The sequence below is a fragment of the Apteryx mantelli genome, chromosome 6 (assembly GCF_036417845.1).
Source record: "Apteryx mantelli isolate bAptMan1 chromosome 6, bAptMan1.hap1, whole genome shotgun sequence".
In the NCBI taxonomy this organism is placed as follows: Eukaryota; Metazoa; Chordata; class Aves; order Apterygiformes; family Apterygidae; genus Apteryx; species Apteryx mantelli.
The window spans coordinates 49,936,770-49,960,838 of NC_089983.1; the positions used below are offsets into that span (position 1 = coordinate 49,936,770).

At 50.6% G+C, this 24,069-nt stretch overlaps 1 protein-coding gene across 1 annotated transcript in view; it reads left to right on the top strand.

Annotated features, from left to right (window-relative positions):
• The window catches only part of KCNJ3 (potassium inwardly rectifying channel subfamily J member 3), a 60,138-nt gene extending 45,576 nt beyond the window's left edge, over positions 1-14,562 (top strand). Inside the window, exon 3 of the mRNA XM_067298603.1 lies at positions 11,499-14,562. Within this exon, the coding sequence (XP_067154704.1) occupies positions 11,499-12,097 (599 nt within the window). The 3' untranslated portion in view covers positions 12,098-14,562. The remainder of the gene's footprint in view (positions 1-11,498) is intronic.
• Positions 14,563-24,069: the final 9,507 nt, after the last annotated feature.

Sequence of the window (24,069 nt, forward strand, 5' to 3'; positions counted from 1 at the left end):
TCCTGAGGCTCTTTGCAATCCCCTGCTTCTTATCCAAGTCCCTCTGCTTCTTGCCTCCTTGCTTCTTTGCGTTTGTTAAGACACTCTGAGAGTTCAGTTGGAGAAGGTTTCTCCTAAGCAGTTCGCCAGCGCCTGGCGTTCCGTCTGGGTGTTTGTCTTTGGAAATAGGATACTTCCCTTGGCTTCCATTTTCGTTTTGAAAGTTACTGCAAATAACTCTTTAATATAGAAGAAAAATTGCAATAGCTTCTGGAAGAGGAAGTTGTGAAAAATGGAAATAGGATCTTCAAATACTGCTCTTACTTCATAATCTCTCAGGACACCGATTATTCATTAAAATATGTATTTTCTATTAATGCTAGAAGTTACTACGGCTAGTTTTCCCAACAATAACATAGCTGTAAATGGGACTTTAAATGAGTAAATTGTTTTCCTGATGGATGTCCCTTGGGCATCGGAGCAGTTCACCCCCGTGGCCGTGGATGGCTCCCAAATGCCTTCGTGGAGGTGGGGGAGGCTTGTGCCAAGGGCAAGGTTGTTCACAGCGCTTATGGAATGAGTTGGGGTTTCTCCACTCCAGCCTCTGGCTACCGAGCATAAACCCTGACATATAAACAAATACTGATTTATTTTTCCTGGAATAAAATCCTGATTAATTCCCCAGATGTGGCGTCAGGCTGTAGGCAGCTAACCGTGGGGAGGCACGTGCCCGAGGACTGCGTGTGCATCCTCCTCGGCTGCCTTCCCTCCTCCTAGCCTGTTCTGAGCTAAGGGTATTGCAAGAGAAATGCTCTTATAAGTCAGTCTGGGATCATTAAATCTGCTTGTCTAGTCCGAAGCTTCTGCTCTGCCGCCTGGCCGTGGCGTTGAACCGAAAGCGCAGTCGCAGGTGTATCAACGCACGATGCTGGGCTGGCAAAGCAGCCGCCTTTTCCTTGGTGCGCTTAGCCTATAAATAAAGCTAAGTAAATCACGTACCTATTGCATGAGTGTATTAATTCCTTTTCGGTTTTGTTTGCTTACAAATCACTGAATTTTACCGTAATAGTGCTGTGTTCTTCTCCTTGCTAAGCGCAGGAGAGGAAGCACGGGCCGGCTCTCGGGCGGCCGGCGGCATCTCGCACGGAGCATCGCGGGAATTAGCGGCTCTGTCCCCTTCCGAAATCGAGACGCGGCCCCTCGCCGCTGGCCCCCACACCTCGAATTTATTCTAGGATGAGAGAACCTGCAGTGTTGTGTAGCCCATCCTTTCTTTCCTAAGAATGCAGAACATTTACATCATCCTCTATTGCAATGTCTCTATTTGAAATCTAATTAATTCCAGTGTAGAAATCTAATTAATTTCAGTGTAGCGTTCTGTTGCTACGGTGAAAAGATGTGTCTCGGGGGCTAATCAATGCACCGCAAAACCGTGTGTATCAAATTGGTTGTGGTGAGAGATTTCGGCGGCTGGAAACACTCGGACATGCCGTCCCCAAAATGCGGTGGATCGGGGCACGTGGTCCAATCCCTCGGGGCTGGCACGAGGGTTTTGAGCCCTACCTGCCATTGAAGCGGCTCATTTGTAATTTGGCACAAGAAGATGTGTACATCAATTGGTTAAAAAACAGTATTTTTCATGAGAAAAATCTACACCACCTTTAAATAATTCTTCCGCAGCAAACAATGATAATTCGCACCATCCTGGCAGAGCCGGTACCTGCTGTGTTTAATTTCTGAACACAAGGGCATGACGAAAGGAGAAATCTGGAGGCACGCGGGGGGTGTTTTTCCTTCAAGCGCCGCATTGCATTACTTTTCCTCAAAAGGGGGTTTTGCGCGCTGCCAGACCGGTGGCGACCGGCGCCCTGCGTTGCAGATCCATGCCGGCCGCCCGCGGTCCTTCCTGCGGCCTCGCTGCTGTCCTGCCTCCTCCGGGACGGGGCAGAAAGCTCACGAACAGAGTTTGCAAGCATGCTTTTTGGGGTATGACAGCATGCAGTCGGGTATTTGGGGAAGCCATTAGCAAATCTTTGAGTGAGGAAAATTATTTGGCTTTGATAAGCTTGTTAGATTGTTCTATGTATTTGTCAAAGGCTTTCGCGGTATTTTTGGGGGGCTTTATTTCATTTTTCACATTAAGTCTAGAATTTATTAAACGATGGGATTATAAACTGTAATTGCCTGGCGCTACGAGAGACGGGACTCGATAACCCAAGGAATTCCTCCCGGCCGCACGTCCTTTTATTGCCCGTAGTTCCCCATAATTTGCGGGGAGGCTCAATGGCATGTGTTTTCTTGGGAATCAAATCGTTTGAGCAGGTCTCACGTTTAACATCTCGCTTTACCCTGCGGAACGAAACGGTTTTTTTATGCTTTCCCGTCAACGAAGGAGGTGTGATGCCACCTCCCCGCTCACCGGTGATGTCTGATGTTCCTTAATATAGGAAGCGTTTGATGACACCGCAGATGGCGGAACCGTTCTCAGACGTTGTGGGTCTGTCCCTGTGCATACCCCGGTGTTATCTGTGGAGGTAAGGGATGTATATTGCTCGGAAGGGCAGGAGCGGAGCGAAGCTGCAGAGCACCGTGGCAGGCTGGCTCAGCGGTGCTCAGGGCCGGCGGGAGCCGTCCTCGCCTCCGTGCCGGCCCTGGTTGGCGGTGGGTTGAGCTCCTGGCTCTACGCTCTGGACACCGGAGCTCAAAGCGGCTTAGACTTGGGCAGGGTGACTTTCACGCCTCAGGCCTGTGAAACCATCCGAAGTGTCTTCGTGGTCTCAAGCCATCGGGATGTCTCCAGGGGTCCTGCGCAGTCGTAGCGGCAGCCGTCAGCCCGGCGCGTTCGTTGGGCTGCTCCCCCCAGGTCCTCCGTCCAAATGCTGGTCCCTTCCACCCCGGCTCGCTTGCGAGCGCCAAAACGTCTTCCAAGTGAAAATTCCGCCTTGCTCCAAGCAAAAACTCATGTCTCTTCAGACGTCTAGTACCGCTGAAGCCCGTGAGAAAGGTTTATGGTAGGTCCAGGAAGGACGTCCATGCGGAGGGCTAGGGAGCTGGTGCAGGAGGTGACGGAGGAGGAAGGACCTTGGCTCCTCCAGGATGCGGTGGAGGAGCCTCTCCTCGCTGGCGGGGCTGGTGCTCGTGGTCCTCGCCATCGTGCTCCGGGCAGCGGGCACGCTCGTGCAAAGGAGGAGCCGCGGGCTGAGCGTGGAGGAACCCGCCGCTCCTGGGGCCGACGGGCGCCTGCTCGGGTCTGCAGCAGCGGCGAGACCCGCTTCCGTGCCGCACTCCTTGCGCCCAGCACGTATGCGACGTTAGCGCTGAAGTTCCCCCCGCGCTTTTTTTAAAGAATGAATGGAAAGTGAACCAGTTTCATGGGTTTTTTTGGGCGAAATCTCTTTCGTCTTTCGTCTGCTGCGCCGTGACAATAATAACATCCCGCATCCCCCAGGCTGGAGGGGGTTTCTTTGCGCGGCGGCGGGTGCGTCGCTCTGATGCAGGAACTCTGTGTTCAAAGGCTGAAACCCAGGATAACGGGCAATTTAGTTCCCTGCTCCTTGGGGCCGGAGACCACTTAGGTATGAAGAACAAAACCTGGTTATGTCCCTCCGGGCGCCTGGGGCTCTCTCACGCCTCTCAGGAAAGTCAAAGCAATTGAATTCCTGTTAATGAATACTGAGGGGCATCCTTAAAAGTGCTGCCAGCTCAGCTTTGTATTTCAGCAGCATCGCAACCAGGCAGACGGAGCGGTGTCTGCCGGCTTGGTAATAAAGTCAAATAGTGATACGCGTTGTTATTTTTGGCTCACAGATAGATAGAGCTTTTGGCACAAAAAAAAAAAAAGAGGTGAGAATATTGTTTTGCCTCTTTGCTAACTGGTTTTGAAAGAGATGTAACATGTGATTTGAAACCAAAAAGTGAAAAATCCCGATCAAAGGGAGCAAAGCAGATTTGTTTAAAGTTTGTACCGAGTCTATGACGAAGGATGTACAACAAGCCTCCAAGGAAGGAAGGAAGGAAGGAAGGAAACTTGGAATGAACATTCATTATCTCCAAAAATTTAAATAGATTTTGTGTTAGATTGTGTAGCTCATACATATTCCAGCAGCTAACTGCAGCAGCAACATCAACAAATTACTGCGTGAAAACAAGAAAATTCCGCTGTTAGGGTGTTCTCATTTTTAAAGGTCGTGATTATTTTGAAACGTCACAGGCATTTCGGGCTCCATATAGATATATTATTTTTATAAAACCCTGAAATTGCTGCCAGGAAATGAAGCCTAATGAACGGCTGTGTATTTGCAGGAAAGATGTACGGCCTGTTTTTCTGTTTGTCTTCCTGCAGCTGTGTTTGCTTGCTGTGGGAGCTGCTGGGAGCAATGGCATTATTTAAAACCGCGTGTTTTAGGTGGGCACCTAAACGGGCCCGGGCTCCTTTCGGAGGAGCCGGCGGTTTCCTCCGGCGCTGCGTGGATGCTCTCCCGTGCCGATCACGTTTGCAGACCTCTGCGGATGACGCTGCTCTGAGGGGCTTGGCGTAATTAAGTAAGTGTAATTCTCAACGTTACGAGACCGTGCGGGTAACTGCTGCTAACGCTGGGGGCCCCGAGCAGCCCGGAGGCGGCTGTGCCGCCGCTCGCCAAAGTCCGGGCTCGCTCGGAGGCGGCAGCTCCCCCCCGGCCCCGTTCCTGCCCTGGCAAAGCTGAGCTGCCTCCGCCACGGCTAGGGATAAAACGTACACGAACACATCGATATTTAAATTGCTTATTTAAATGCAAATGCAATGGGAATGAAGGTGTGCGCTGGGAAGGAACGGGTCTGCACAGCGGTGGGAGGGCGAAGCGGCAGCGCCCGGGCAGGGCCCAGGGGCTCCGCGGCCGCTTCTCTCCCAAATATGCACCGTGGAATCCGTGTATTTGTACTGCACAGTGCTAGTGAGCCGGGATTTCGTTTTAGCAAGCTTTCCTTTTGGACAGTTGGTCTTCGTCTTCTAACAATTCTAAAAAAAAAAGAAAAAGAAAAAAAGAAAAAAGGTATTTTGTAGTCTTTTTATAAAGCAAGACCCATCCATCAGTTCCGCTGGATGGTAATTTTATGTATTTGTTTGTTTTTGTCCTTGTCCAGCATGGACAGAGCACTGTGCAAAGGGGCAGCAAGGCGTATGGTGCGTCCAAGGATTTCTTCATGATCCGGAGATTACAGGGTGCAGCCACTGCACCCGGAACCGACAGGATTTGTGCGTGTATGTCTTAGGGAATTCTGGATGCCCGACGTGCTTTCGGGAAGTGTTTGGCAGCTAAAACGGGAAACCGCGCGGCGAGTGCTGCGTGTGGTTCAAGGGCCCTGGCGTTAAGCGCTGCTCTTATTTTATTTACTATTTTACATATCGAAAGGATACTTTTAAATGCTTAGCGTCGTGAAGATATATGCCGTTAACATGCATGTTATCGGGGCGGTATCTGTTGTCCTCGCGGTGCACGGCGGAAGCCTCCTATTGACCCGGTTCCTACCAAACAGCACATTATTTTTAGCCGCGTGGCTTAGAAATTAGTTTTCAGGCTTGTAGTATTTAAATAAAAGAGACCCCCAGCCATCCCCCGAGACATGTTGTTCGTGCTGTTGCTGGCGATGGAGGAGGAGGAGGAGGAGGAGGAGGAGGGAAGTGTCAGGGGCAGGAGGAGTCCGTGCCCGTTACTGCAGCGGTTCCCGTGAACCCTCCCGACGCCGAAGGCAGCAATTCAGAAATGCTCGTGTACCTGAAAAAAGCACCGAGTATGCCATGGTGTTGTACAGCGCCAGCAAATCCTGCTTTTCAGTATGAAGACAAACGCTTATTCCATCCTCGAAGAGAGGTCTCTAATGTGCAATGCTTCTTCAAATTTTTTTTAGGCCTGCCAAAAACCTGAAAATTTAAAAATGCTCTGTTTCAGAGCTTCGGAAACATATGGTCTGGTGGGTGTCGGGAGGAGTCTGGAGCCGCTGAGGAATTCGTGCGTTCAAAGGAAAGGGCTGCAGTTTGATTCTCTGTGTCTTGCATCATCATTAAAATGTTCCCGTGTTTTTTATTTTAAGGTAATTCAGGGAACAAAAGTTTGCACGACGCGCCGTCGGGCCCCAGCGCTGGCGGGAGGCAGGATCGATGCCGGAGGAGTCGGGGTCCGGCGGCTCCCTCCGCGGCGTAGCCGGAGGAGGGGACGTGGCAGATGGCTCCGCGGAGAAATCCGCTCCGAGCGCGGAGCCGCAGGGGCTGCGAGCCGCCCTGGCTCACTCGCGAGGAGGGGACGAGCGGAGCCTTCCAAAATAATATGGTTTTCTGGGGGGAGAAAAGAAGAAAGGTAAGAAAAACACGAGGCCACATTCTCAGCGTAAATGGCAGTCACTGCCATTAAATGTGCATTAAACAGTTCTTCTGGGGCAGCTGAGAATCCGGCCCCTTTTTTTCCAAAAATATGGAAAATACCACTGCAAAATTCAGAGTGCTGAGCACAGATCAGCCATTCCACATGCTGCAGTGCTCTTTTCCCCTTTTTTCCCTTTTTTCCCCCCCCACCCTTTTTTTTAAGCGATCAGTATAAAGCGGGGCGGGTTGGCCCCCGTGACGGTGACGGCTCCCGGGTCCCTCCGCGTGGGAGCAGCGTCGGTGCGTGCCCGGCGCTTCGTTCGACACGCGCGTCTTGCACGATCAGCCCGCCGCGGCCCTGGTGAGCGTCGAGACTAGCCGCCTGCGGCGCGTCGGAAACCTGCGTGCCTGCGAGCGATTAGACGTTGCCCTAAGAACAGGACCGGCTGATAAAAAAAAAAAAAAACACCTTGGCTGTCACTACTGTTTTTTAAGTGTCAAGATAGCTCCTGGGAGAACGGCGCAGCCTGGATAAACCGGGGAGGTATTTATAGTACCGGAGCATAAACAGCGTCTAAATTGAGCAGCAAAGCAGAAGCCTGGGTTTGCTATTCAGCGCGATGAGAAATTAAGATGTTTAGCATAAGACTGACGTCTGACTGTTGCATAAATGTGCACTTTGTTACTTGATTCACCCTGGTCTCTGCGCTCCTTTCTGCGGACGTGGTTATCTGCATACACGGCTAATTTGTTGAATCTCCTTTCGTTCGAGCAGCGTACGGATTTCAGCAATTAACGGTGATTAAGCGTTGCGTTCTGTAAAGGGTGCTGCGTTGTTACGGGGGGCAGTAAATCTGCGTTCGGCGGTGGCCTGGGTCTGGTGGAAATGCCGCAGGAAGAGCTGCTGGCACCGGGAGGGCAGCGCCGAGGGGCCCTCCGGCCAGCGGGGAATTAGTAGGCTTCAGAGTTAACAGCATCTGCCCTGTTTCCTCCTCCTCCTCCTCACCAGTAACCGTGTCCTCCTTGTCGTTCCTGTCTTCCAGTTTCATTGCACACACATCCCCTGGCTTCAGATTAGACTGACAAAACGGGGTGAAAACTCTTCCCGAGGGGCCAGCGCTACGAAGCCGCCCGCGGAAGGTGCGGGGTTTCCGGAGAGATGGGGACTCTCCGAGGTTACCGCACTTCGTAGCCCCTTAGAAACCCTTGAGCGGGGCTGTGCGTTTCCCAGTTGTGCACAGCACAGTTTGTCATTTTAACTTGCATTAAAAACACTCTTGCAATGCAAATTGAAGGAAAGGCTTGAGAGCATCCTTTGCGGTATGTCTTTCTGATGATAGAACTGTTGAATCCTTTTGGAGCTCACGTTTTGAGCAACCGTTTTCTGGCTTATCACACTATTCAGACATTTATTTTCATTTAAAATCCATAGTAGAGGAGTGGCTGGATGTTAGCATGAGGATACCATGCTGTTACCTGGCTAAATGTGAAAGAAAACAGCTTGTCTTTACCTGATTTTTAAAAAGCCTTGATGTCACTTCTCTGCAGCCCGGGAAGCCCGAGGCGGATCTGGGTCTGTGGAAATCACGGAATCAGGCACCTGCCCCTTCCTAACGCTGCAGATATTCCCGCAGTCCTGCGAGAGCACAAAATAAAGCGGCGGTGCTTTATGCAAAGTCTCACATCAAGACTGACTCTTGCCTTGGCCGGCCTGGGATTGCACCTGTAATTAATGTGGTTCATAGTAATAGGTGTAGCGTTACTGGCTGGTTAATTTTTAAAGCTGCCCTGAGTTTGGGGGCCGCAGGTTTCCGAGTGGCGAAGGCACCCGGGAACACACAGGGACGTTTCTTCGTGAGCTGGGCTGGGCAGGGCTGGGCGCAGAAACTGCTTTTTTGGTGCCGCCCCGGTGCCACGCTCGTGCCACCTCGTTAGAAATAATAACTTGTAATTAATAACTTATAATGTGGCAGAAGGATGCATTTTTCTCCAGTGATAGCACTGCTTCCATATAGCGCAAGTGATGATAGAAAAAGGCATGATTGCTAGAAAAGAAAAGACCCTTTCCTATAGCTCTCCAGAAACCCCATGGATGTGTTTAACCCGCGCTCACCCTCCAGATCTGCCCTTGCTTCTGGAAAGCGTAGAGGGCCCTGAGACAAAACAGCATGTTTTAGCACCAGCAGAGTGCTTCCGTCTGAAAACGTCCTCCCTTTAATAGAGTAAGCAGTGGTTTTGCACACCGTGCTTTTGAAATAATAGGTTCTTCTTGGACGTTTGCTTTGTTTTCCATGCTGGAATATGTGCACGAGCGTACCTATTTTTCAGGTGCATTATGGCGATTTGTATTCAGCCAGAGCTTTGCTAACGTGCACTTTGAGCGTATGCAGCTCGCAGCCCTGAAGAGCACTTTGTGATGGAAGCGTGTATTAAAAGAGTGAGGAGCAAAATGCGTCTAAACCTTTTACTTTGACAAATGGATGGGGGTTTCGGTATATGCGCAGCGTACAGTATGTTTGCTTCCAAAAGAGAATTTAAATTTGTGTAGCAAATGAGTATTAATAATATGGACAACTTGGTAAAATTTTAACAGGTCTATTAACATGATGAAGACGTTGAAGGATCTGTTGGCCTCATATTCTGCTGATGAATGACTTCTTAGGGGAAAAAAAAAACAGAACCTTTCGTAGCAACAAAAGGAAAGGAAAAACGATTCGCCTCGCATTAATAACCTGATGTGCTAAGCGTTAGCGTTAGATGATGCGTGTCCCGCCCTGCGCTGATGCCTTCTTCAATGCAATGAACTTGCCCCCGTTTTCGCTGGTGGAGTTCTGCGCCTGGAAGGGGAGTAACTGCTTTTCAGCGGCCAGAACGGACTGAGCTGAAGCGTTTTCGCTCTCTGTTGGTACTGCGTCCTCCATCATGAAAACGGGACTTGGTGACTATCAGGAAAATGAGATACTGCAGGGCTGTTTGACGCCGGCCGTATTCAGTCGCTCTCTTCTTGCCGCCGGCGCTCGGGGTTCGGCGACCCCCGGGACGTTCGGGGGCGTTTGGGGCAGCTAAATGTTGCATTGCTGAACGCAAGTGGTGCATTAATTAAAAAAATAAAGAAAGAAAGAAATCAGGCTGATGATTTTAAAATAAATTGAGGGTGCAGCAGGTGTAATTTTAACCTCCCCGCCGGCGCTGGCGGCGTGGCGGCGCTGCCGATGATCGGCGGTTCTGTAAGGAGAGGTTTGCATGCTGAGTAATCTGCTATCTACAGCGCGGGTCACCGGAGCTAAGCAGCCATCTGGCTTGCCGGCCTCCTTCCCACGGCGGCGCTCACCCTTCCCCTGCATCGTTAAGGTTTTCGTTTGCTAACGAGGGCTGGCGCGGCGCCGGGCCGGGGAGCAGCGGTGGCGGGGGCTGCTGCCCGTCGGCGCCGCTGCCGCAGATGGAGGACGTGCTCAGGGTAATTACCCTCGTCCCCAAATCGGGGCTTTTTCTCCGAATCCATTAGGTATGCAATCGTTTCCACTTCGCTTCGGAAACAACACTCGGCGACCGAATGAAAAACACCCTGAGGTGTAAAATACTGTGTTACACGTGGGTACGAGGGGGGCCCAGTGCCGGCCTGGGCGTTTGCAGGGTGCATGTGCCTCGCTGCACCCTGCTGCATCCCACTGCGCCCTGCTGCACCCCGCTGAACCCCACTGCGCCCCACTGTGCCCCACTGCACCCCGCTGCATCCTGCTGCATCCCGCTGCACCCTGCTGCATCCCACTGCACCCTGCTGCACCCTGCCAAACCCCACTGCGCCCCACTGTGCCCCACTGCACCCCGCTGCATCCTGCTGCACCCTGCTGTGCCCCACTGCACCCCGCTGCATCCTGCTGCATCCCGCTGCATTCTGCTGCATCTCACTGCACCTCGCTGCATCCTGCTGCATCTCCTTGCACCCCACTGCATCTTGCTGCACCCTGCTGTGCCCCACTGCACCCTGCTGCATCCTGCTGCATCTCTCTGCACCCCGCTGCATCCTGCTGCACCCCACTGCATCCTGCTGCATCTCCTTGCACCCTGCTGCATCCTGCTGCACCCACTGCATCCTGCTGCATCTTGCTGCATCCCAGTGCACCCTGCTGCACCCCGCTGCATCTCACTGCACCCCGCTGCACCCCGCTGCATCTCACTGCACCCCGCTGCATCCTGCTGCATCTCCTTGCACCCCTCTGCATCTCCTTGCACCCTGCTGCATCCTGCTGCGCCCCACTGCACCCCACTGCACCCCGCTGTGCCCAACTTCCCCCCAGCGCAGAATTAAGCAGAAGGCTGCCGTTGGGGCCGGGTGGCACGCTCAGCAGCGGTAGCGGTAGCTGGGACAAACTCAGACTTTGGCTCTGTTAGCAGTAACGTGACGGCGCAGTGACGTTTTCTTCTTCTGGCTGAACGTCGTCAAACATGTGCTCGCTCCCCCCGCCCAGCTATGGACTCCCTGCTGGTTTGCTTGTGCTTGCATGAGTTTCCTTTATTTTGCTCCTGACTTAAAGGCAACTAAAACGAGGATGGATTTTCCAGGTAGAATGAATTAAATGTTAGTTTTATGAAGCTTAGAAGTCAGCCTGGAAATTATGGATCTGTGAACAGGTTGCTACTGAAGCACTTAAAGAGAAATAAGCATATTTCATAGTACAAATCCTTACTGCTCTCTGATGTATTGAAATGCATTAATATGGGTTTGGTTTGTGCATATAATGCATACAGTGTAGCATCTGGATATATATATTTGTATATACGTTCATGAATATGATTATGTGGAATAACTGAGTAATACTTTAAGATTCTGACAAATCCAACTTTGCATTATTTATAATTAGCAGCTCTTATTAATTTAATGCCAGGATTATCAGTGTATTTTCTCTTTGTCAGCAGCACCTTCAGAACTGCCCATAATAACAGACATGAATTATTCACGCATTTATGCTCCTTGCTCTATTTTTGGCTCCTTTCACACTGAAGATGACAATTTAATAGCTACCGTATGTAAATGGTAGACATGTCATTGTCTTGTCTTTTATACATTTAAAAACATAAAATCCATTTCTTTGAAATATTCAAAAAAAACCCCCAAGATTTCTGTGCACCCAGAATTCCTCCCTCGCCGCTGATGGTTTTCCTTTCGTGTTTATCGTCGCAGGGATGACGTGCCAAGCCAGGACGTCGTACACGGAGGACGAAGTTCTCTGGGGTCATCGGTTCTTCCCGGTTATTTCCTTGGAGGAAGGATTCTTTAAAGTCGACTACTCCCAGTTCCACGCGACGTTCGAGGTCCCCACCCCGCCTTACAGCGTGAAGGAGCAAGAGGAGATGCTGCTGATGTCCTCGCCCTTGATAGCCCCCGCCGTGAGCAACAGCAAGGAGAGGAATAATTCCGTGGAGTGCCTGGACGGGCTCGACGAGGTTGGCACAAAACTGCCTTCAAAACTGCAGAAAATAACCGGGCGGGAAGACTTCCCCAAAAAACTCTTGCGGATGAGCTCGACGACCTCCGAGAAGGCCTACAGCATGGGCGACTTGCCCATGAAACTGCAGCGAATCAGCTCGGTCCCCGGCAATTCGGAGGAGAAACTGGTCTCCAAGACGGCCAAGATGCTCTCGGATCCCATGAGCCAGTCGGTGGCCGACCTGCCGCCCAAGCTGCAGAAGCTGTCGGGAGGCGGCGGCGGCGGCGGCGGCCGCATGGAAGGAAACCTTCCCCCCAAACTGAGGAAAATGAATTCCGACCGCTTTACATAACTCCACCGGACTTCTCGGGGGCTGCTGAGCGCTGGGGCCGCCGGCGGACGCGGCGGGGGGGGAGCGGGCCCTCCGCAGAGGGTGTACGTGCTGAGTTCTGTGTTTCCCCGCGCGGCGGGGCGCGCGTGCGCGAGCATCCGCGTGCGCCGCATCCCGCTCCGTGGGGCGCCCGCGCCGCGCCGCCCGGCATGTAGTAGCACAACACGCATGCAATAATAGTGTGCAACTTCTGCATATAGTTCTATGGCATGATTCCTGCTGTATTTATACTGCGTAGCCTGACGGATACGTGACGGGGCGCTCCTCGCCCCTCTGTTGCCGAAGAGCAAGTAGTAGGTAAGACACGCGAGTTGTTGGGTAACTTTCAGGTAAGTTATAACTTGATTTGAAAAAATATTTATTTTTTTTCTGCTGTAGATTGTGATGTTTCGTTCCACAAAGTAGTTACGGTGCATGGTTTTTTTCCTTAAAAGAAGGCTTATACGTATTGGTTAATTCCTAACACCAAATCTGCTAGCCTTAAATGAACCGCTAGCTTCTGTTTTGCTTTAATATTTTCTTGGGTTTTTTTTTCCTGCCTCTGGGTTAGTGGAAAAAGTTGAAATGTATTTCATAAGGCGCTGCTTTAAAAAGAGTTATTAAGGCTAGGGGAAAAAAAATAAATTAACTAAATTTACACTTTAGATGTTACAATTAGCAAAAACTTACTTAAAAAACGAGTTCCTTTCGCAATTGCTAATATAAGTTAGAAAACCATTTTACAACAGCGGCACATGCTCGATTTCTGAGGCTAATAGGGCAGCTGAGCACGGCGGCGGCAGCAGCAGCGTTTCGTCGTGACGCCGAGCAGGCGTTTGCTCGGACCGCGGCCGTGCCGGGGGTTGTGCCGGGATTTCCACGGCCCCGGCGCGCGCGTGGGTCTGCGCGGCGGGTTGGCTGGGGGGATCCGGCTCTCCGGAGGGGCCACGTTCTCCTCCAACTCGCTTCGGTCCCGCGCTGGCCCCAAGGGCTGGGGACCGTCTTAGGCGAACGAACGTTCCCGCTCGCTGCCGAGCTAACAACGGGTCTCCTGATCCCTGGGAAAAGTCGTTTCTTTTCGTGATAAATGATCTCATGGAGCAAGAACCAAGAAATTCGGCATTGCCGGAAGAGCTGCCTCTGGCACAGTCGTGGCTCAGTGCTTTCCCTGGAAGTGGCAGTATACGGTGTCAGTTGTATACGTACGGACTTTATACGCACTTCCAGAGTTTTTCCATGGTTTATAATACTTTTTGAGTGGCACTGCATGCTTTTTACACCTGTGGCTGAACTGAAGTCCTTTGCACGTTGTCGTGACGGGGAGCCGCGTGTGTGTGATTCCCTGCGTATGGTACTGTGCTCTAGGTGCGTGGCGAGCGCGTTTCTAATGTCGCAAGGTGAAAATCCGAACCTTTTCCCCCCGTTTGCTGACACTTGCTCAGGCGGTCTTGTAAAATACGGCCGACTTTTTTTTTTTGCACGACGTGCAATTCTCCTGTTAGTGCAGCAAAACCGGCCAGGTTCAGTTGCGGGGCGTTCACAGTAACAAATGCCACCTCGAGCCCCGAACCAGAAAGCCAAGGCAATTAATCAGTCCATCAGCCTGATGTAATTAACGCTCAGCGAACGGCACGTGCAAGCGATGCGCCCTGCCGGCAGGCTTTCCCCCGTGCGGCAGGTCTGCGCGCGGCGGGCTGCGCGGGGGAGGCAGCCTGCCCGCGCGCCGCCACCCAGCGGCACGAGCACGCGGGTGCTCTGCCGCCTAAAAAATAGGGGACGGGCAGGAGTCTGGACCTGCAAAGTACGTCGGCAGCTGGAGCGACTGCGAGTCACTCGGCAGCCTGTGTAAAAATACTCCGAAAGTATGCGAAACACTGGGAAAGTATTCTTGTTTTTATTAAATTAATTCCGCAGAAAATGTTCAGTTATGATGAACTCAAAAGCTTGATTTTTTTTTTTTAATTAAAATATTCACCTGTCCTTGCTGGACGCATGATTTCTGAGGCTTGTGGCTTGTGTTGCAGTGTATTACGTACGTTAAGGTTAAAATATGTGTCTTTCATAAATAAGAGTGGAAGTACGAACATGGATGATGACTTTCTTTAGTAATTCATTTTAGGACGTTATTTCTCGTTAATATTTCATTTTGATCAGTGTGGTCACTTTTTGTTGCCTCTAATTAACACTTTCACCCAGCCCTAACGCTTACGCTAAGAAAAAGTGGTCATCTGATTGCACAGCCGGTCTGTGTTCTCTACTGCTGAATTTATGCTTGAATTATATTGTAAATTGTACATATTCAAATTAAAATAACTAAATGCATTTTCTGGCATGCAGTCTATAACTGTATAAATGTACAAGTTTATTTGAATTATACAAAATAACAGAAACTCTTGTATTCATTAATACTGCAAGCTCAGTTTTATCTAAAGCTCTATTAAACTTTAAAAAATTGTTCGGTTTAAACGTCCCGGTGTGTTCGTCTTTTATCCAGTCCACTTTTTATTGCTTTGGCAAACGCCTCGGTAGCCAAGCTGTTCATTGGGTCGCGGCTGGGCATGCGTGGGTTTCGCACTTACCCGCGAGGACGCGGCTGGCCGGCCGGGACGCAGGGCAGCGTCAGTGCTCGCTGCGAGGAGCCGCCGCCGAGGACCTGCCCGCACCGCGCAGAGGTGGCGCAGCAGGTCGCCGGCCCCAGAACCCCGCAGCAGGCCGAGAGAAGAAAGCACGAGGGCTTGTGCGCACAAGCAGGACGTAACGGCACCAGATCAATTGCAGATATAAGGTAATTGTCTGCAAGCTAGTATATTAATGGGTTTTTTCCCTTTCCCCTGATGTTTGGACTTTTGCAAGCTTTGGGCTTGCTAGACGAACCTGTGCTCTTCCTGGCTGACCTCTGGACTTTTGCAAGCTTTGGGCTTGCTAGACGAACCTGCGCTCTTCCTGGCTGACATCTGGACTTTTGCAAGCTTTGGGCTTGCTAGACGAACCTGCGCTCTTCCTGGCTGACATCTGGACTTTTGCAAGCTTTGGGCTTGCTAGACGAACCTGTGCTCTTCCTGGCTGACGTCTGAACTTTTGCAAGCTTTGGGCTTGCTAGATGAACCTGCGCTCTTCTTGTCTGACGTCTGGACTTTTGCAAGCTTTGGGCTTGCTAGACGAACCTGCGCTCTTCCTGGCTGACGTCTGGACTTTTGCAAGCTTTGGGCTTGCTAGATGAACCTGCGCTCTTCTTGGCTGACATCTGGACTTTTGCAAGCTTTGGGCTTGCTAGATGAACCTGCGCTCTTCCTGGCTGACGTCTGGACTTTTGCAAGCTTTGGGCTTGCTAGATGAACCTGTGCTCTTCCTGGCTGACGTCTGGACTTTTGCAAGCTTTGGGCTTGCTAGATGAACCTGCGCTATTCTTGTCTGACGTCTGGACTTTTGCAAGCTTTGGGCTTGCTAGACGAACCCGTGCTCTTCTGGCTGCTCATGGCAGAAGGTGCCTTGGGAGACCTTTATACCCAGTGTCCCTTCCAAATCCCAACGTCGTGCGTAGATCGACTCACCCATGCATGCTTTCTGTAGTGCTACTTCCACTGCATCCAGCCTTCCCCAGTGCCCGGTTTCGGAACGAGGCACAACGCGGCTGGCAGCGGGAGCCATGAAACCCGGCAAGGGCGGGATTTACAGATGCGCTGGCTAGGGAAAGACGGGCGCAGCCGTCTGTTGTTAAAAACACTAGCTGATGACACCTGGCTCCCGACCGCGCTTGCCATGCACGCCGACCCGCGCCGTGACCGAGCGGCAGTGCCTGTGCAGGCGAGACATGCAATTTGGTATTCATTGATGGTAACTAGAATTACCATTTTCATTGATTCCAGGTCGTTTGCATTTATGCTGCTCACATTTCCACTTCCCAAGGGAAAGCAGGGAGCGGGAGAGCGGGCACGCGCGGGGAGCACCGGAGCGCATCCTCGTCTGCCCGCCTGACGGCTGTGCGGCCGCAAGTGCTCCTTAACACGAGCGCAGTGCTGGTCTTGTGAGGCTGCTTGCAGCCCTTCCAAGAGCTCTCCGATACTGCTGCAAAAATGCACTCGAATTGTTATTCCGGAGACAAGCATCCCATAATTTCCATTATTTCCATAAACCAAAGAGGCTTCTGTAAAGAAACAGCCCCCAAGCTGCAGTGGGAGACGTGCAGTCTCTCCGGCACGCTTCTCCTCCGAGCTCGGAGACGTGGTGTAAAAATGAGGTTTCAGTGAAGACTAAATTACCAGATTGCACCCAGCCTGCCTTAAATTCCAGTGTTGCACCACACCCTCCACCAAAGTCGCGCACTTTTTCATAAATAATGTTGCTCACCTATCCTAAATACACGCCCTGATTTTAGAGGAAGCTTTTTCTTCTCAACTTTTAATATTATCCGTTAAATAAAGTCAAAAGACAGGAAACAGGGTGAGTAATCCGGCTGGAAAGGCAGTGAGAGCGAGGAAGGGGCGGATTTGTGCTCCGGTGCGAGGCGCTGCTCACCGCACTGCGCGAGCCGAGTCGGACAAGGGGCAGCGCAGGAGCCGCTGCCGTTACAGCGCTAAACCTCAGCCCGGGTACAACCACGTCTTCAGTGCCAGTCTGGGAAGGAGCTACACAAAAACACTTGATGCCAAGCTGAAAAAATTCACACAGCCACACTCTACAGTAAAATTAACCTAATTTTTAAAGTAAGTTAGTAAAGTTCTCCTTTGACACTACAAAACAAAGTATATTGCTTTCCTTTTAATGAATACATTATAATGTTGTATTTTTTGTTTCATACAAAAGGGGAAAAGCCTCAACATTTTTTTTCAGCAAACAAGAAAAGGATAGATAACCAAATATATTAATTGAGGCTACTTCATTTCTTTAGCCCCAAACCTTATGAGGTACTACGTGTGACATGATATATTCATATTATTATTATATACATTATATATAATATATATTTTATATAATATATATTTTATATGTATTATTTATATAATATATATTTATATACTATATATAGTATATATTTATATACTATATATAATATATTTTATATAATAACATATGATGTGTATTTATATAATAAATATTTATTATCTATTGTGTGATATATACTATATATAATATATTATTACGCTATACGTTATTATACATTATATATTATATTATTATTCTATGTTATCATATATATTTATATTCTTATTATTTATATTTACAAAAGCTGTTTTTGCACTACGGTCGAGCTGTGCTTTGAGGTGCTGCGAGCCCCTTGCATTATTAAAGGAGCATTATGCAAGCGCAATATTTGCTGTGGGTGTGTGGTAAAGGAGGCAGAGGAACCCCTTAGGCTCCCGGTAAAGGCTCCAGCGAGGGCTGCTTCTGCTGAAGGAAATTGAATGCGATGCTTCCGCCGCCCGCACGACACACGCGGGCGCGATCCACCGGCGACGGTTGCAGGGCAGGAGTCGCTCACGGCCGCTCGGCCGCCGCAAGGGCTTCCCGGTGCCCGGCGCCGCCGCTGCCCTCCCGCGGAGGAGACCCGCCGGCCGAGCCCGGTGCCGGCAGCTGGGCCCCTCGCTGCGGAGGAGGCATTAGGACCGTGCACCAGACGCTATTGCTAGCCACTGGGAAGATCCAGTGGCCCCTTCCTAACGCAGGAGCTATCGTTTCGCTCGAGAAAAGCAAGAAACCAGGGCTCCTTTCAAAAGACCTGGTTTTATTCATTTACTTTTGGAATGTTCCTGAAGAACCTGTTATCAAATGTGGGACACTCTAGGTGCTGCATGGTCCAGGTGCAGTCACTCGCACTTCTGCATCCCCCCGTTTTGCTGGACCCCAACGCCTCTATGTCAACACCTTCCCACCACGGCATAATCCATGTATGCTGTATTATACTTTTCCTCATGCACACGTATTTAGCTTCCCTAGCCCTTAGGAAGCCTGGGTTAAGGAAATGACACACGCTACGGAAACTCTCAGCTATTGCTCTGATGCTTCAGTACCGGAGTTAACGGAGCAGCAACACGATAACGGCAGAATACATTAACGTGCTCGTGGGTTCAGGTGCGGTGCAGGCAATTTACTGCTGTGTTAAATCTCGACATCAAAATTCTAGTCTATAAACAAAAAAAAGCGCTGACCGAGCCAGCAGCCTCCGTCCTTGTCGCTCCGCCTCGTCCTCCGGCTGTGCTGGTGGTGGGGCCGGTTTCGGGAATATCGGCGACTCTAGGCGCTATAACACGTAGCTACTGAATAGGCAAAAGGAATAATATTCAAATGAGGTTGCAAATGAACTCATAGCCAAATAGATACACCGAAAATTTTTATTAAGGGGAAAAAAAATAAAGGAAAGAAAATGAAATCCTGGCTGAAGGCAGTATAAAAATCCCAAGGGCTGAAGGGAGCTGCTTTGCCAGCGCTGCCTGAGCACCGTGCCTGGGGGCCAGGGCTCGCCGCTCGCAGGTTGCAGTTTGCTTCTGCGGCTTAGGCCGGAAACACGTTTGCTTTAGAATTGACTGTTCTGAACAACATACAGCCTGTGCCTTGCTGTCCGCTTCGCTGGGAATTAACAGATCTCCTATTTCTTAAGAAGCCAAAACATTGTGGTTTCATATTTTTCCTTGTTAAAATTGGGTGGTTACATCCCATGGTTTTATGTCCTGTTTCTCCTTATAACGCATGTGATGATTGATTGCATTGATTGCATTGATTGCATCCCAAGCAAGCAGGCTGTTGCCCCGCTCGCTGCTCGACCCCAGGCTGCAGCTTTGCAGAGCCTCGGGCTCGCTAAAGGGGCCCCGAGAGCCGCCCTGGGCTTGCGCTCAACCACGGGGGACGTCCCGGTGGGATTAACCCCGCAGCAAAACATCTGCTCGGGTATCAGGTGAAATCAGGGGTGCAGAAACAGAGAAGGAGGAGGAGGAGGAGGAGGAGGAAGAGGACCTGACATCCGTGCAATTGCCAAAGGGCTTCCTGAGGCACAGTAGGTCTAGGCTCAGTCTTACACATCAAGTTGCGTCTTCTGCTCCTGCAGTCAAACAGGCTATACTGGCACGAGTGGCTGCAGCTGAAGCTCTTTGCATTTACATGAATAAATGTTAGTGAAATTACTGCTACGCTTAGGAGTTTGGCTAGTCTGGTTAGATCAACCGCCACAGGATGCACCCGAGCCAGGTTTCTGCTTCCGTAAAGATCTAATTTTCATATTAAATGGAAGGGATTTCACAGACGAAAATGTGAATTACGTTTTTAGCTCTCTGTATCAGTGGTTTTTAAGTAGTTTGGCGCATATTGACTGCTTCTAAAGAGCCAAAAAGAAGAGAGGTGCCTCCCGCAGCAGACTGTTAATGAGAGCCGAACTTCCTTTGCAAAGTTTTAGGTGGCGACACCTTTGAAACGGTTGCAAAGTCAGGGCCACCGCAGCCGGGCGCTTCCCGGGTGCCCGTGCAGCGGGACGGCGCCTCTCCCCGCTATTGCTTGCAGCATCGCCGACCGTTCCCAGCCGTCGCTTTAAAACCCCCTTGACTCTGCCGTCACGACGGAGGAGATCTGGCTAACCCACCGGGCAAGGATGCACGAGGCTCCCCATCTTCCACGGGTCCTGAAGTCTCTCTTTTAATCATATTTATTCGCTGCAAAATATTCCTCAAAGTCAAGGGAAAAGATTTTGCAACTCAACTGAGGAACTTTCTGCTCTAGATTTACGTTTTTTCTAAAAGTGAAGTTGCAAGCGGTTGTACTAGAGCTTAAATAAGACGGTGCCGCTCGCAGCGGTCCCTGCTCCATCCCCACCCTAAGAGCTTTTCTTCTAAAGGATGCTCTGCGGCAGCCTCTGCATTTTCGCAAAATCTGGGTAAAATCCGAGTGAAGATGTCAGCGAGCGGCCCTAGATGGGAGGAGAAGAGGCTGCGCGCGGGGTCGATCGGGGACCTGAACCTGCCCCTGGCCGATGTCACGCACATTAACCCGACGCAGGGAGTTGCTGACACCCGGCACCGTCCTGTGAGATGGTTTTGCAAGACTGGACCGTTTGTGGATTATCTGTTTCTATGGCGATAGATCAGAATAAAAGTGTTACGGTCCTGGCTGTCTTCAGCGTTCTGTTTTCAGCAAGGTCTCCATTATCGTCAGGAAAAACACAGCATCTGATTTCCCGTTTATCGGCAACCGAGACTTACGAACAAGCTCACGAGCTCTGGCCTGTGAAAAATCGCAGCGGCCAAACTGCGTATAAAAGTTATAGGGGGTTTCAGTGCAGTTGTTAATAGTAACTACCGTCCTGATGCCAGGGACTTAGGAACAACTTAAAGGCAAGAAAAGATGGTTTTGAATTTTGGTCTTACAGAGCCAGAAATGTCCTCTCATCGCAAGCAAAGCAGAAATTGAAAAATCCACATATGACCCGCACAGACACACACAAAAAAAGAAAATAGATACAGACATTGGATTTAAAAGACATGTAATTTGGGGGAGGGGTTTAATATAAGAAATGCATTTTCTAAAATATTCTAAAATTCTCTTTTTCTGCTTAGCTCGGAAGCAATTCACCTGTTTTTAATGTGCTGTTAGAGGTGCTGTTCTCTGTGAGTTCCCCCAATGCAGGAGCAGGTTTCCGAGGCGCCGGGCTCGGATCGGCAGCGTAGCCGGAGCCATGCGTGCTCCAAGGTCGTTCCCAGCTTCTGAGCAGAAGGAGGACAGTCAGCATAAAGCGCTTGCAAAGCCATAAAGCACATATTAACATAACGGCGCCTCCTTTCGCTTTGCTACCAGGCTGCTCTCCGCTGGAGCAGGTCGGTTATTCACCAGTGAAATGGGAATCTGTCGGGGAACAGGGAACTTTGCAGAAACCGGACCCCGGCTGCAGAGCCTCTTGCAGGAGCTGCAATTGCCGGGGCTGAATTCAGAGCTCCTTCCTTTGAGCTGGACCTGCCCTTGGATTAAGGTAGAACTGAAATATTTACACATGCTGCAGTTTCAGGTGGTAAATTAATCGAAGCACGTTTCTGCCACCGTGTCCCCTGCTCCGTCGGTGGTACTTGCTCTCCTGCAGACCCTCCCCAACGAGCCCAAACCTCTGCCTCGCTTAATTCGCTGCCGATTAGCACCCAAAGCCAAAGCAAACCCGGCGCCTTGAGGGGCACCTCCGCCTCCGATGGGATATTCGCTCCGGGTGACCCTCGCCCGCGACGCCAGCCCGGCTGCACAAGCGGAAATCGCAAACTCGCGTGGCACCGGCGGGACTTCACCTCCAAGAAGGCGCTTCGGATCTCTCTTCCTCCCGGCGGGATGAAATGCCGGCTCCTCTCGGGCGAGACGCGTAGCGCGAATAAGGTGCGAGATGCATCGCGTGCTGTTCAATGCGTTTTCCAGCGCCGTTTCGATGCCTAGACACAAACCTGCACTCGCGCACCCTGTCTTTTCCCTGACATTCTGGTTTTTTGGCTAAAACACTTAAAACAGCAGGTCGAGCTTTGTCCCGGGAGAAGTGAAATCCCTCCTCTCCGGCGAGGCAGCTCCTCGGCGGGTGGCCACGGGAGCAAGCACGGGAATGTGGCCGTTGCACGCCCCGCTTCGAGCCATCCCATTGCCTTCTTGGGCAAACTTCGGAGCACTGCATCAGACATTTTGCATTTGAAACTTTTGGAGTCTTTTTAATTTTTTTTTTTTTTTTAATACCCAATGCGATAGTAAAGATGCTCGTATTAATCGTATCCAATCCAACTACTTCAATGAAGTACTTTGATTTTAGGAAGTTTTGATGTTAATAGCAATTGAAAACAAGCATCAAGCTGCTATAACAAGAAATATCCTATACGTATTAAAATATATATAATTATTTCATCATTTATGGAAGTAGAATATAGACACACGTATACACACACGTCTATATAACCTAGATTTCTGGACTGAAACAAAACTTTAGTCTGATTAAGTAGCAACCTTTTTTTGGTTTTATCAGACCCTTCTCTGCCTTAGTTTATTTATGGCCTATGTGTGTCTCGCCGCTTGCCCTGCTCCACAGAAGCGGAGCGCAAGGCTCGTCTACGGAGCGCTGCATCCGCAGCCCTTGGAAAGGCTGCTGCGGAGAACCGCGAGCTGGTGGTGTCGAAGGCGACACTTCAACACCGCTTTCCTGTTTACTCAGGCTCACCCCCCGCGCGGCAGCAGAATATTCTGCAAAGGCTTCGGCGCTAATTACGGGTCACTAAATACTGCAGTAAAGGCATAAAGAGAGTCCTTCAAACCCAAAGCCTTATGTGACAAGAAGTCGGGTGGCGCCAGCATGCATCGGACCCGAGGCAGCAAACGGCTCGGCTCGCCCTTGCAATGAAACGCCAGAAAAAGCACACGCGAGAATTTGTCCCAGTCGTCCAATCCAACCAGCGGCTGCCCCGCTGGAACGGGCCCTTTCCCAAGCTCCGGAGAAGGATGCTGTGAAGTAAGAGACACAGTTGTTAGTCTGCTCAAGGTTAAAGAAGGGTAATCAGGGTTTATGAGTATCTATGCAGCAGGGAGATTTCGGGAGGTTTTCAGGGGGCCGACAGACAAAAAGCCTTACTAGATATAACGTAATCTGACTCCAGAAAACCACAAAGCACTGGTGAAGGTTGCTACTGGAAGTAATAAGCCATTGGAACAACCTTCCTGAGCACATGGCCATAGGTGTATAAATAAAGGCTCATCTAGTCTTAAATGCAGCGACTATGGGTTTAGTGCAATTAAGCGTTCAAGGCAGGAGCATAGAAAATGTCCAATAAAAGTGGCTGATATTCAATAAACACTCATGAATCCTTATCGGACTTTCTAAAACCCTTTTCCCATTTTATTTGCATCCCAGACTGCATGCAGGATAACGCCGCAGCAAGTATTTCGCATTCAATGGACTATTGCACGCACTTTCCCGTTGCCTGTAGTCGTACAGGGACTGCGCATTGCCGCGCACAGCCGCCGCAAGCTGCACCACCGTCGCTGTTTGTCGGAGCCTTTTCCCCGGTATTTTGCACGGTGCTGTGTTGTTGTGTAGGTGGCTGTGATTGGAGCTGGCGTTAATTAGCAGAAAGGCTGATGTACCGGGGCTTCGCGAAGCCGGGCGGTGCGCAAGGAGCTGCCGGCTCCGCGCTGGGTCCGGCGCCGGGGCGGTGGTGCCGCCTGGCCCGGAGTTCCCTGGAAGCGCTGTGCTCCTCCGGGGTGCCGGCGCACGCGAGAGACGCCGGAGCAAAGATGCGACATGGTACCATGGAAACAGCTGGCCTTTCTGCCCAGGGTTTTCCACTTTTGCATTTTGAAAGTGATTATTCAGTGTAGAGCAGGAGCGAAGAGGCGACCGCCCTCCCCGCTGCCGCAGGTGTCCGGAGCAAGCGGCTTCCTCGGCTCCTAGGAGGAGCCGGGGTTCGGGAAGGGGTTTTTCCGGAGCCCTTCTTGCAAAGCAGTGACCGAGAAGTGTCAGTGGCGTGGCTGTTTCGTAGGGCTGGAACTTTTTCAATATTCGTTCTGCATTTCTACAGACACGCCTACCAGACGTACTGCTGGAACTGCCGACAGCGCTTTCACCGACGTTCTTCGTCTACTCAAAACTTTGTGTTTTTTTTCCAGTCTACAAATATGTGTGGGACCATTTTGATAAGCATTTAAAAATATTGTTGAGAAATACTCTGTACCAGAGCATTGTTTTTGGCTAAATAGGTCATTCTTAAGCAATGGCTATTCTAGCAAGCATTTTGGCCTTAAAAGGGTCCCGACAGCCCGCTGCCCTCCTGACCGGCCGGGGAGCCCCCAGGACGAAGCGGCTGCCGGCTCCCCCGCTACGTGCGAGGTGCCGAGCAATTAGTTACACAAACGAGAACCGGGTAAACTCGCTTAATTGCATCTTTTGCCCCATAGGGGAGCTCAGACGTGGAGTAACCCTAACGGTGTGCTGATGCCGTCTTTGCAGCTTAGACCTTCCTCGC